This window comes from Lepisma saccharinum, chromosome 4 (assembly GCF_977018435.1).
Source record: "Lepisma saccharinum chromosome 4, izLepSacc3.1, whole genome shotgun sequence".
Classification (NCBI taxonomy): domain Eukaryota; kingdom Metazoa; phylum Arthropoda; class Insecta; order Zygentoma; family Lepismatidae; genus Lepisma; species Lepisma saccharinum.
Window position 1 is genome coordinate 60,548,854 of NC_139232.1, and position 14,971 is coordinate 60,563,824.

General features: G+C 35.4%; 1 protein-coding gene across 1 annotated transcript in view; it reads right to left on the minus strand.

Moving 5' to 3' along the window:
• Positions 1-4,393: 4,393 nt before the first annotated feature.
• Positions 4,394-14,971, minus strand: part of LOC145986954 (neprilysin-11-like) — a 41,102-nt gene continuing 30,524 nt past the window's right edge. Inside the window, exons 16-20 of the mRNA XM_083121418.1 lie at positions 12,834-12,885; positions 11,887-11,954; positions 9,113-9,252; positions 6,836-6,997; positions 4,394-4,599 (exon numbers count right to left, since the gene is read on the minus strand). Coding sequence (XP_082977544.1) covers positions 4,423-4,599; positions 6,836-6,997; positions 9,113-9,252; positions 11,887-11,954; positions 12,834-12,885 — 599 coding nt within the window. The 3' untranslated portion in view covers positions 4,394-4,422. The remainder of the gene's footprint in view (positions 4,600-6,835; positions 6,998-9,112; positions 9,253-11,886; positions 11,955-12,833; positions 12,886-14,971) is intronic.

A 14,971-nucleotide genomic window follows, 5' to 3' on the forward strand; every position in this document is an offset into this window, starting at 1 on the left:
TAGTGCCAATTGAGAAAGAACTGTGTACATAATAATATGTATATAAAATTTGTGTAAAATAGTGATAAATATGAGTTGAGTTTTTGTAATGTGACAGTGGTGAATGATCTGTGCAAATGAATGAGAGGAAGTAATGACTTTTTTTTTTCATTATCATCATTAAGGTAAAAGTATCGTTGTTTTTGTGTGTCCTTTTCTTTGACTCTGTACAAGGTACAAACTTGTTAATTTTTAAGTATACAAATCCCAGGTACAATCACAGTGGATCAATGAACATGGAAAAACACTATTTTTTGTCACTATTATGTATAATATTGAAAACAAGCTCCAAATCAAATTGTATGTCTTATTTAGAAATAGAACAGGAGTTATTTAGAATAATTTTATAAAATAGACTGAAATAAAGTTTGCTAGATTACAGTTGAATATTTACTGACACTTATTGGATATTTGGTTTTGTAGTACCCTTTGCTAATTGCAGGGGCCAGTGGCATATTCTCTCATGATATCTGGTGTACCGCAGGTAAACAAAACAGCTTTTTTTCATATATATAGAATTTGCTGGGAAATTTAAAGTTGTCAGACTTCTGTTTTTGTTGTGCATGCTTGCATTTGTGTTTCATTTCTATTACATCTAATTAATGTATAATAATATATACAATAAATAATAATTGTTGTGGTAAACCAGATCAAATTTTCAGAATATGCCATTGGCAGGGGCCAACAGTCTTATACCCTAGAGCTTTGATTTTTTTACATCTTGTCAACTAAAATTTTGCTTTTAAAAAGTTCTACACCCCAGCTTTCATATGTAATGGACATACAGTTGCTTCGTATGAATGCCTTCAAAACATTCTGCTCCAAATTGCAGTAATAAGTTGGGTCAAGGTGTACTCAACAAACCCTGATTGGCTTATTTTAAAAATTCCTTGCAAAGAAAGCAATCTTCACACGTATTTTGTTGAGATGACATGAACAATAAATAACTGAGAATAGAATGTTCTCTTTTATGAGAATCATTCAAATTTAATCAAAAGACCTACTTGCAAATACTGCGTTATACAGTGGAACCCCAATTTTATTTTACATTTTTGTGTATTATACATTTAACGTTTGTGGTCCCAATTAAGCAGTATGTCATAAAACTTGCCTTAATTATTTATTTTTTTTATGTTTTTTTTGCTTGGGCAACTGAAAACATAAAATTGAATGTAGTACCTGTAAGCCTTGTGTAATTTCTATCTATACTTGCACAAGACGCACAAAATACATAGGTTCAAATTATAATGATATAACTTTAAAGCCTGGAAGTCATTCACGTACATCTTACACCTTGGTTACTATGACAACCAATAAATAACATGCTATAAATACAAATTATTATTATTCTTCCTGTCATGTGTGTATCATCTCCTCCTGGAGTCTTCTTTTTTGTTTTAAGTGCTGGTCTGCACCCATATCTATGTGGATGTCTTCTAAGTCTATGTGATCTTCTGAGTGGTGCGTTGCCAATGACTGCATTTGGATGGTTTTCACTATCCCTTCCTTCTGCATCCTCAGGATGCCATGCGGGTGTCGATTCAAGGTTTGGATCAGGTAGATCTGTTGATGTGGAGTTTGGTCCACATTCACGTTTTCTTATCCACCTGATGTGTACCGTTCGTGTCAATCCATCCAACAATTGCACTTTATACCTTGGTATATTAGGCTGTTGCCACCTCTAGACAATACCATTCCTGGTACATGCTTCGATGAATTTACCTTCGGGGTCTGCACCCAGACTAGATCATTCGGAAGATATGTAGTTTGGTCAAGTCTCTTCCTCTCTACTCGGCCCCACCGTGATCCAAAAAATGGTGGGCTATCCACTTGCCTTTCACACTCAGTCATATCTGTTACCATCCACCAGTGTCTTGGTTGAAATTCCAACACTGAAGCAGAAGGCAAACTTTGAGTTTCTCCTAATCTGGAATTCTTCAAAAACAGATGAACTTCCGCGATCCTCGCATCCATTTGTAATGAACTAAAATTGGGGTGTTCCAATACCAATTTTCTCAATGGTCTTTAACGGTGCGAATATATCTCTCGGCCATTCCGTTACTCGGACTATGGTATGGAGGTATAGTTATGTACCTTATTCCGTATTGTGAACAGAAGTTCTGGAAAGTTAGGCTGCTGAACACAGGACCATTATCTGACACAATATTGTCTGATAGACCTAAGTAAGAACAAGACTGTAATATCCAACGTATGGTTTCGGCTGAATCCAGAGAATGAACTGGCCATATGTCAATCCATTTACTGAATGCATCAACTAGAATAAGAAATTTCTTTCCTCCGAAGAAAAAATGGTTTACGTGTATTCTCTCCACTACGCATGAAGCTTTCATTTATAGGGACTTTTCTTACTTCCCTCCTTTCCGATTGACAAATATTACAATTATCACCATATTTGTCTATGTCCTTGAGTATCTTTGGCCACCAGTATATTGACGAAGCTGCATCTTTCATAACACAGGATGCTGCATGATTAGAATGTAGTAATTTCAATACCTTTTCACGTAATGTGTATGGTACAATAATCTTTCCCATCAATTAACATAATCATTCCCCACAGATAGAAGATGCCGTCGCTCGAAGAAACCACCCAATCTGGATTGAATATCTTCTACAGATAATCATCTGTTTGGCCAACCATATTTGGGTCTTCTGTGGCTTTATTAAATTCCTTCAAAGAGATTTTTGAATCCATGTGTGAATGCTGTTACAAGTCGTCGTGTCTATGTCTATTGGAGTTTCAACATGTCTGCCACAGGCACATGCGATGAAAAACCTACATGGTAATTATACCCCGATACGAATAATGACCATCTTGATAGTCGGTTTGATGTGTGTTTCGAGATACCTTTCTTGGGATTAAATTTATATTTAATAGCACTGGCATCTGACACAATTTCAAATTGTTTACCCTGTAAAAACTTATGGAATTTCTTAATTCCAAAACTTACAGTTTATGCTTCACATTAAATTTGAGCATTACACTGCTCGGCTTCTGACAACATTGCAGATGCGCAAGCAACTGATTGAAGTTGTCCATCTACTCGATGACAAAGTCTTTCTCCATCCATAAGGTGATCCATCGCAAATTAACTACTGGTTTTGAAGGATCATTAGTTAAGTTCCTGTGATATGCCAGCAAACTCGTGAGGGCACTCTTTCGACCAATCCCAAGTTACATTTTCCTTCAAAAATCCTGTGCTATAAATACAAATTATTATTATTCTTCCTGTCATGTGTATCAGTTCTGACTGCCTACTTGCTATGTAGTTTACAGTTTTAATGCATAACGTGATACAGCAGTCCCTGTTAGTGAACCCAGCTGCTTACTGCTCAAAAGCAAGGTACTTAATTTTTTTGTGAGTTGAACTTAATGATCATATGTTAATATATGTGTATCTATATTTACTTTGTTCATTCTCAGTTTGTGCAAAAGGTGTTGACACAGCACCTTGCCAGAAAAACACGGGTAAAAGTATGTGTGTGGGGAGGGGATTCTTTTGAAACCAGCAACATATCGTGAAGATGTATTCTCCATCAGCTTTGCAACTCCAGTTATAAATCTACCTTTAATTGTGTTTAAATTCATGTCATCCTTGTCTCATTTGTTTAACCCTAAGATGCTGAAGCTGATTTCCAGGTATTTGCACTAACACAGCATGTTTTCAGCAGGAAAACTTCTAAATGAAATTTTATATTTCCGGGACTAAGAATGTTAGAGGTACAAATGATACCTCGTTTTGTTCAGTATACTTTGGGCTGTAATCCTGATGGAAAAAAAAATCCGTAATCAGTTAGAAGAAGAAGAAAGAGAAAGTAACTATTTTTATACCCCTAATTTGAAATTCATCGGGTCCCCACGTAGGCTACGCCAGGATGTGAATCTCCAAAAGGTACTCGCATAATGCCTGGTATGTTTGCCATTGATGTAGAAAAATTTACGCACTTATTGCTAATACTTGAGGAGAAAAAAAAATTAATGCACTAATGCTAAGCATGTTTTCAGCAGGAAATTTGAAATTCTGCATTCTTCAAAATGATATTTTGTATTCCTCCCCCCCTTAAATAGTAACAATGAAATTAAACTTTACTAATTGTTAATTACATACCTCTACACTCATGCAGAACTGAAAACACGTATCTCCGACCATTATCCGTCCTTATGGGAAATACCTGCTGTGACACCCGTGTTATGGCCCATCCTTTAAGGGTTAAATGGTATGTGCAGCTCCTGTAGTAAATGCTGCTATTTTGAAAATAGCCAATTTATATTTAATTATATGAATCATATGTAAATCAATTTCTGACTATTTTATTGTAGTTGTACTAGACTGCTTTATTATTTGAATTGTATGGATGTAATTTCTACCAGAGAATACATTTCTTCTGTGGATTCATGTTTGAGTTCTTAGGGCACTTCCAAACTCGTGCAAAGTCATCAGAATTGGACACAGGTCCCCATACTCTGTATTTGCCTGGGCTGTGAGGATCCGTGAGAATTTGATTCAGAAGAGCTTCATTCGTTTGTGTTTCACACCATACCTGCAAGCAAGGTGACAGTGTTGTGATTAAATAATAGGAAGTACAAGATAATCACATTTACAACAATATAAGTGTATATATCAAGTAGAGGGGGTTCTTTACCAATACTTCTTTGGTAATGTTTTTCATGATCTTATCATAAATGTTCCAGGTTTCATCAGTCTCATGCTATTAGTACTACTAATCAGGGTTGCCCACAGGGGTTTCATGACGAGCCTGCTTCATGGGAATTTTTGGGGGGGGGACAATTTTATACCAATTCTATATATCTTCACACAAAAATTGGGGGGATCATATCGTTTAATTGACTTGTTATTAATTTTTGTTATTATGTATAGTTTTTCTACCTACCTGTGGGTGATCGCAGCAATAGGCTTGAAATGAAACACCACCTCTTACGCCTTTAGAATTGGTTTGGATGGAGGGGGAGGGCGTGGTATTCGCATTAATACAATGTTAGTCGAGCAGACAAACTGCAGAATAAGGTTGACTAACAAAGGCAGTGAGCCTAAAGTATCTAAAGTAAACATATATTGCTTAAATATATCTGTATTATAAAGTGACACAACTACAGGGGTGGCATGGGGGCCATTGCCCCCCAACCTTTGACGGAAGTCAATTCTAGGGGACAAGGGGAGACAAACATTGACAGCCAAGGGCACCTGCAGGGGAGCAATTATCCCCTTCGATTTCAAATTTTATGCAAATAAAAATACATTTTATAAAATTTTCTTGCTTGCTTCGCTCGCATTATCTGCTTTTCTCGTGTTTGTCAAGTTGAGAGCTGTGGTGGGAGTTGGCCATGGGAGCCGAATGATCTAAAACAGAAAGTTGAAAAAGAGAGAATGCCATGGCGTCCAGTGAAATTATTTGCGCACTATTAAATCAATATTGTTTTCAATTGCAAAAAATGGATGTAAAAATTTTCTTGCTCGCTTTGCTTGTAATTTACTTGTTTTCTGTAATGTAAGGTATTTAAATAATATGTGTTGTATATTTGTATTGAATTAAGCTTTGAATACGTACACAATTTAGTGTTAGCTTGTTGCATATGTATTTTCTTATTTTACGTCGCTCCATGTTGCATATGTTTAAAATATATGTTGTACATGAAAGTTACACATGTATCTTCGGAATACATTTATCATTCATTTTCTGCCATTCAAAAATACAGTTTGTGTGCTTGATTTCCATTATTAGCTAATGTGAAATTGACGGTGTTGAAAAAATATTTCAAATCGTTTGTTGCAAACAAATGCTTTGACACAAACTTCTACCCTCTTTTTGCGTAATTTATGGGGATAATAACATCTTGATACTACTACTACTACTACTACCACCACCACAAGTAATAATAATAATAATGTCATTATTATTATTGACATGTTTATCCTGGTACTTGCCCCCAGACAAAAATTCGTGATTGCACCTCTGGTATTATATTTTTCCGCAAATGTTGTCTGACAAAAATAATTTGAGTAATTAATTCGGCATAAACAGGGGGGGGGGGGGATGGGCACCCCTGCTTCTAATTGTAATGTCAACATTTCAATTAATCAAAAACATCAGAATAGCAATGTAAAATAAGAAATATATATATAAATATGCGTACATACCTCTTTAGTACTTACTTTTTATGTTCTCAGTAGATTTTTGAAAGAATGCATTTATTCGTCATAAAAATGAGCACATTTTTTGCTCAACTTTGCTCATTTCATATGGGCAGAAATAATATTGTGAAGTTCCTTTCTCTTTGCCTTAGAGAATGAAATTAGTCAAGTGTTTACTTGTAAATTTGACATGAAACAACAACTTTTGATGTGCAACAAAGATTGTGGATCAATATTAGACTAAATAAATGTGACATTGAAAGCCGGACTTCAAAAAAGGATTAAATTACTTTTTTATAGGCTTGAACTGGAACTTGTATTTTTGGTGCAAAGGACGAGGTTGAATGCAAATGGAATGGGTTTATTTTAAAGATTCATTCCATTTTCTAAAGAACGTTTTAAGGTCTTCTACTGACTATAAGTGACCTTCGTACAGTAAAGAAGCAAAGTAATTGAGGGGTAAATAATTTGGATTTGCATTTGGGAATCACTCAAAATCACAGACATTGCGTACTTTTGAGTTTTTCCATATGTACACAATCTTACCACATGATGATGATGTTTAAATTTTTTATGCAGTTATGTCTCTGTCATTAAATAAATGTATGGTGAATTTAAATACATACTGTTGCAAAACCAAGAAAGAACAATTGATCAGGCGTATAATCAAGACCAGGAAGTGAAGGTTCCTCTCCATTGACAGATTTGTACTTTTGATATGCCCGAAATGCTTCTCTAATACCCCCACAGTCAGCGACATTTTCTCCTTGAGTTGTCACACCATTTAACTGAAATATAAACATACTGAATATAAAATATTCTACAGTACATGTATCAGATATAAGCTAAAATACTGCGAAATGTACAAGATATCACATGATAATGTTCAAAATCAAAGTCAATCATCATCATTAGGAGTAGCAACATTTTGCAAATTTGCATGTGTGAAATAATAATAATAATAAAATCGTCTGTATTGGAGTGGGTGTGTTTCGGCCTCAAGGGCCATTCTTACAACAGACCCTTGTCTGGGAGATTAATACAATACAATGGAACAAAGGATATACATTGAAAAAACATGAAAAGGGTTACAAATCGATACAAATGAGAACAAATATATAATAATAATAAAAAAATTTACATGTAAATTATTGAACATATGTGTCTAATGTTTGTTGCTATTGTCTTTAGTACACGTATATCTTTCATTAATCTGGAACAATGAATATCATAATAATAATAATAAAAATTAAGTAAAATAAAATAATGAAATTATAAGATTCATATGCACACAGTTGCTAAATGTTACAGTGGGTATTTTTATGATTGAAAAGTAAGTAATACTGTATGAAACTACTCAGAAAAGTAAGTAATACTCTATGAAACTACTCAGTACTCACAAATTTTAGTATATGGCATAATTAATGCTTTGAGGTAATTCAAGTACTAATCCACATCCAATTTTATTCTCTATTAGAGGTTCGAGTTTCATTGAAATAAATTTGAATACTATTTCTTTGTGTTACTATGAATTTGCCTCCTCTATTTTGTGTGATATGAGATAATCAGAATATTAGAATACATGTCATTTAATAAACAAATCCACTTTTGCTACACAATGTTGATGCAAAATTAATGAAAATTACACATTTTGCAAAATTTTCATCCCTGAATTTTTACACGGCATTTTGGAGACTCTATGAAAGCGTCATGTGGCTAAACATTGGTACTGATATTGACTCAGCTTTACTTACAATGTTTACAAAATGTATTAAATGCTATTATTCTAATTTTATTAACTTATACCTCTCAATCGCCAGACTCTGTGGTGGAGTGGTTAGCACATCATGCTATGACCCCAGGGGTCCCGAGTTCGAATCTCGGCCTGGGCATGGATGTTGAGTGTCCATTATTAATTTCATCATCTTCATCTTCGCAAATTAGCCAAAGTTGCACAAAAACCGATGTAAAATAAATCAAATAACAATTATACCTCTCAAGCCATGTAAAACTAACAAGAAAATATCATTTAACAATGAATGTAGTAATACTTGAAGAAAAGTGATCCACAATCATTGATGAATGACTCTTTTTCTAACTGTTGCTCACTTAGGTTTGTTCTTACTTTTAGGAGTTGCCCACGATTGTGATGAAATTGGATAGCTACAAATGAGTAGCATAATCTGGTCATGGAAACCTATGGCAATGACTGGGTGTTTGTAGCGCCTAGCGCTGACCACACTGCATCCCGTAACTGGTTAGATGATCTCCCACCTCGGCAGGTGGGAGTGTGACCGGCAGTCAGTAGGTAGGCGATGGCCCTCACGGGCTGTTCCACCACAGATCATTATTATTATTATTTTTCTCATTGAATTGTCTTTTTTTAGCCGGCCCCCATGGTGAAGTGCTTAGCACATCATGCTATGATGCAATGGGTTCTGATTTTGAATCTCAGCCTTGACATGGGTGATCTTTGTGAGTGTCCCCTCGTCAATTTCATCATATCATTACTCATCCCAATCTTTGCTATTAGCCAAAAGTGACATTAAAGAGAAGTGAAATAAACCAAATAAATCCATCAGTCGATAGTTTTTTAGCTATCTAGGGAATAATTCTAGTCTTCAAAGCAAGCAAAGTGATCACTATTTACTGTGCTAATTGACAACACGTATTTATACTTTTGGAAACCTCAAGGTAACTCACTCTCTCCGTCTTAATCTGGCTATGGCCACAATCCTTCACTCCACCAGATCAACAATACCCCACAGCAGAGTGCATTAAGCTACATTGAAACTTGTCCATTTAAAGATTCTCCTCAACACAATTCACAGCTCTTCAGTCCCTTTATAGAACCTTAAGGTTGTAATGTACTTCTAAAGAAAAACATTTCAAATGATACATACCATAACTCTATTGCGTCCAAATTCTGGGATGACATAATTGCTATATTGGTCAATAAAGCACTGTGCTCTTTTCAAATATGAATCAACAGTCTCATCAGACCACCACTGGACAGCATTGCCATATTTGTCACTCTGGCGACCTGAAATGGTGAAGGAGAGAAATCAGAAGTTAAAAATAGAAAGACATGCAGATGGCAAAAAGAATTCATTCTCATGTGGCACAGGTGAATGGTGAAAAGGTGACAAAATTTGATAGTTAAAGTGATCATAAGTGCAAAAGAACAAATATTAGCGATGTTTATTTTAAGTCCACTTTATGCTCAAACCGGCTAATCTGGAATGGACCTACAGTTTAGACTGGGATCCAAACCACTGTGTAATTTGCCTTCATCAGGGATCAAACCCCAGATCCCTTGATTACCAGTGTTACAGTCACACCATCACAATGCATCAAGGAGACCATAGGCGCCGACTCCATGGGGCTTAGGGGGGCTCGAGCCCCCCCCCCAATGTTAATGATGGGGGGGCAGAGCCTCCCAAATAATTTTGCTTAAGAGGATCTAATGTATTATTTTTCTTCTTTTGTAAAGTTCTCTGAATTGTGCCACATGAACTTAACTTTAAATACACATTTGAAATGTTCTAGACCATCAACTTTGGGGGAGGGGGGGCTGAGACCGCTAAACCATCAACTTTGGGGTGCTATGATCGGAGACAGCAAAACACATGACTTAATAATATATACTAAGTATATAATTATTATTTACTATTATACATATATTAATCAATGACATAATGAATTTAGCCAACGACTTCTTAAAGACTGTTTGGGAATCCCCTAAAAGAATGCAAATATTTAATGGTATTATTGATGTGAATGAGAAGGCTGGCCATACTGGACTGCGACCACTTTGCCCTCGTCGGTGGACGTTGAGAGCCTCCAGTGTGCAACACATCTTAAGGAACTATAAAAACCTTCTCAATTTTCTTGAGAAATTTTCTGAAGAAGATTCTACTGACGCAGCATCAACATGTGCTGGATACCTGGAGACATTGCTTCACTTCAAGACATTTTTCTTTCTCTCCCTGTACTGCCATGTGATGGGTCCAATAGAAGAGGTAAACTGTAAGATTCAGTTTCCACGCATTGGTGCTACAGAAGTGGAATCAAAACTAAAATACTTGACTGACATCTTTCAAGAAAAGCGAATGTGTTTTGAGCAGTTCTGACAGAAATGCACAGAGGGCAAACCGAGCCTAGTTGATGAGCCAGAATTGCCCCGGCAATGTTACGTCCCTAAGAGACTTGAAAATCCTGATGCTGCCAAACATCACAAGTTCTACACTCCAAAATAGTATTATAAATCAATATACACTGATATGTGTGACACAGCAAAATCATGTGTTAAACAAGGACATGAATCTACAGGACTACAAAAAATAACAGCCGTAGAGAAATAATGCATCTCAACTGTGAACAGTTGCACAACAAACTTTCAGCAAAGGCGAGAATTCTTTCGCCAAGATTTGGATGCCGATAGGCTCTCCTTATAGCAAACGCGGTATACACATGTCCATGCTTGGTGATATCGCCAAACAGAAGAAAGTGGTTCTAACTACCATGCGTGACATAAGGAAGTTTCTTTTGGAAGACAGTACCCTCCAGAGGCTTCTGCCTGAAGTTGCCAAATTCATGATGGTCCTCCGCACTGTGCCACTGACGACAACCACAGCCGAAAGGTCATTCAGTGCTATTCGCCAACTAAAGACATATTTGAGATCTACAATGAGGCAGAAGAGACTAAGCAGCTTAGCGGTACTCCACATACATCAAACTGGGCTTGATAATTTGGACCTCAGGCCGATCGTTAATGAGTTCATAAAAAAATAACCCACTGCGTAGAGCAACTTTTGCTTTATTTTTAAATCATGTTCATATGTTTTTGTTGTGTATGTCACTTTATATCTTAGTGTACATCCTATTTTTTTTATTATTGCAAAATTAAATTTAAAAAGTTAAATATTGTAGCAAGAACAAAAAAGTAAACTATTTTCCTGCGATTTGTGTTAGCATTTATGTAAATAATTAAATAAAACTGTTAAATATTGTAAATATTCGTTATTTTATGGGTACGTCAACACTAAGGTTATTTGTAATCCATCACATGTCTGTTGCAGATATTGAAACACACCCATTCCCTCGCCAGGACTCGAACCCGAGACCTCTGGATCAAAGCGAGTTGAGACGACCACCCAACATGCTCGGCTACCGAGGCCGGCATAAAACTGTTAGGTTGGTCTCTTAATGTAAATACATACTTTTCAATAAAAATGTTAATTGTTATCTAAAAAAACAAATGAACAGACACAATAGACATAAAGAGTCTTAAACATTTTCTAAACGTTTTTCATGTTAAATTTCATTTGCATGAGGAATATAATAGCTGCTTAAAAACTGATATACGAAGACGTAATTTTTATTTTTAAAAAAGGGAGGGAGTGAGTAATTCATTCATTTATTTCAGTGATCAGAGCCCCCCCCCCAATAATTTTGACAAGTTGGTACCCCTGAGGGAGACCATCAAATACTATATATAGGATGACCTAAGCTAGTAGGAAAATGAACTTGCATGATTTACCTAGATATTATTATTAATTCAAAACATGAAGTTAATATTACAGAGGGACAGTTTTGCTTATGCCTAAATATTAATTTAGTGCCCTTGTTATTAACTAGGTAATAGTTAATAACTGTGTAAATGATTCCTACTTACCTTCATCATCAAATCCATGAGTTATTTCATGTCCAATAACAACTCCAATAGCACCATAATTAAGAGCACTGAAAAAGATTGATTGTATTTTAATATTTAGTATTTATATATTTATATTTGTACATACTTCTAAATTAGTGATACATTTTAGCATGACAGTGGCTCTTATCAAATCATAAATATTCTAGATATACTGAAAATTATTTTGGATCTGTGAGTTTGGTAAATAGCCAGTCATCTTTCGAAGGATTATCCATACCTTTTTTTATTAAGTGTTTACAGTAGTGAATACACATAGTCCATATACAGTATGTAGACATTGCAAGTTAACTGAAGACTGGTAGGCATCATAAGTGGATCAATGAGTAACTTGAACTACGCATTAATATATGCTGTGTTAACTAACTTCCAACAAACCCAGTAATCTTTTATTATAGTTGATTCTTTGAGCATGATTAAGTTTGCATTAAAGATAAGTTTCTGAGATTTTTAAAAGTATGAAAGCAACTAAATAGAATATATGTATACATGGAATTTTGTCAGTAGAAGGAGAAAACTAAAGAATAGGAATGCTGAGTATAGTCCATTATGGAACACCATGTAGCTTATCAAGATAAGTAACTTTTATTTTATCATTTATTCCTTGTGGCTTGTGATCTGCATTTTCCCCTCAGATTTAGGATACATTGCTGATCGGTCATCCATCCAGACCGAAATCCATTCCCACCTCTCTGTGATAATTGTAAGTAGAATATCATTTTAGGTTTTTAGTTGCTTTAAAATATTATTTCAGGACAGGACAGGACAAATAATACAATTAGCAATCAAATAAATAAAAGTAACATAATGATTAACTAAATAAAATAAACTAATGTGACTTTCTTTAATAATATTATTGTTTCGAGAACAGTTACCTCACTACACAATTTATTTAGCAGAATACTTACGCTAACCCCCCCTTTCTGAAAAATGGTGGTTGTAGTATGCCAGCAGGAAATGCTAAAAGAATGAAAAAGAACTTTGCAATGATTTATTACTACACTTTTCTCTATACTCTTTTCCTAATTAAAGTAGCAAAATACAAGTAGAAATATTATAAAAGCACATGTTTGGTGAAGATTCTGAACTTTAACTTTAATCCTGTATAAGGTAATAATAATATTGTTTCTTTTTCTCAATGGAACTCATGATCTCATCATTCATTTTCACATTTACAATTAGAGAAATGGATAATACTGATATGCAGCTTTTAAACTCTAAAAATGAAATGAATGATCTAGAAATCAGTGGTGGATTATCGCCTATTATGGGATGGAATCTAAGGAGGGGGGACAGAACAGCCTCAGGCTGAACCTCGCCCACGTAAATAAAGAATTTGAATTTGAATTAGTGAAGGCCCTCAAACTTCAACCTCTCTTCCACCATGAAAATTGCATTCTTGAAGCCTATCGAGTCCTTTAGACCTTCACCCACAGTGGGTATAATCATCTGTGGGATTCTGTGTCTTGCCTCTATGTGTCTATGATTTTCCCTTCTCAATTTCATCATTATTATTATTCATCCTCAGCAAACTAGCCAAAGTGACATAAAAAAACTGTAACATTTATTTATTTATATATATATATATGTGTGTGTGTGTGTCAATGGCTGCTATTAGGGGGGGGGGCAATTTGCATTTGCCCAGTTTTTGCCACTTTTGACCCTGCACTACGCTAAACCTTATGTACCAAGGGAAAGTGAACTGACCTTGCTCCCCACTTTTTGCACCTTGCCCCCCTAGTTTTGGAACCCAATTGCCGCCACTGATATATGTGTATGTACATGTCATGGAGCAGAAACTCTTTTTTGCTCTCGTCCATAAGTTCATTGAAGGCTTGTTGTTAGTTTTAGACATCATCTCTGGGAAATGAACCCTTAATTTTAGACATCAAAGGGAGATTGCCATTTATTCTATGTTAATTGATGTTTTAATTTTGAACATTTTGAAAGGGTGATTGCTTAATTTTAAAAGTCAAGAGAAGGAAGTGATCTCCACTTTTCTCTTATGCAGCATTTGAGCTTGTTTTTTAAGTCCACTATATGCGCAAATAGGTTAATCGGGACTGGACCTATAGTTTTAAGTGGAATCCAAACCACTATGTGCCTCCATATGTATCAAACCTAGGACCCCTTACTTACAAGGTGATGATGTTACCACTACACTACCAGGAAGGCCCTTTATGCAGCATTTGAAATTGGAATATTTAGAAGGCATGTTTGCTCAAGCCTTGAGAATAGGTGAAGGAATGCTCCTACAGTTTAACATGGTCATGGTGACAGTGAGACAGGTAGAGAAATGCATGTTATAAGTTTCTCTAGGAAGGGGGTATGTCGCCTCCCAACTTGAAGAATTGCTCTTATGTTAATATATTGTTTGTTTTAGACATTTCAGAGTGGAGATTACCCCTTCCACCTTCTGCTGCTAGTAGTATTAGTATATGATCCAAACAAGGATTTAATAATGAGGTTTAAATATTAAAACAAAAATAAATTATACAAAATCAAATATTCCATTGAAAATGCCTTGCATTTTAGATTTGATTCCATTTTACAATACAAGGCATGAAAAATGAAACAGGTGTGAAAAATTCTGCTATACTGCAGTTAGTAGTGGCAATACAAAACCAGAGATCTTTTATTTAAATGTTCCAAGGTTTACAATCACTTTACAGATTATACCTCCTTTGAAGAAAGAATGGATCCAAAAACATGATTTTAAAACATTCGATTGTAGCACCGTCATCTGGAAATGGTTGAACTACAGATATACCTCCCATGGGAAAAGAATAAATACCTCCATGTTAAAAGCGTAATTTTAATATATTTGATTCCAGCGCTATTATCGGGAAATAGTTGACTTACAGATAATTTGCCTCCCTTTGCAAAAGGTTGGATGCTTCAAGTTAAAACCGTGATTTTAATAGACTTGATTCCAGCGCCAACAACGTGAAATTGCTGGACTACACATTACTTATCTCCCTTGGGAAAAGATTGGATACCTCCATCTTAAAAACCATGATTTTAATAATGTAATTTCAGCGCCATC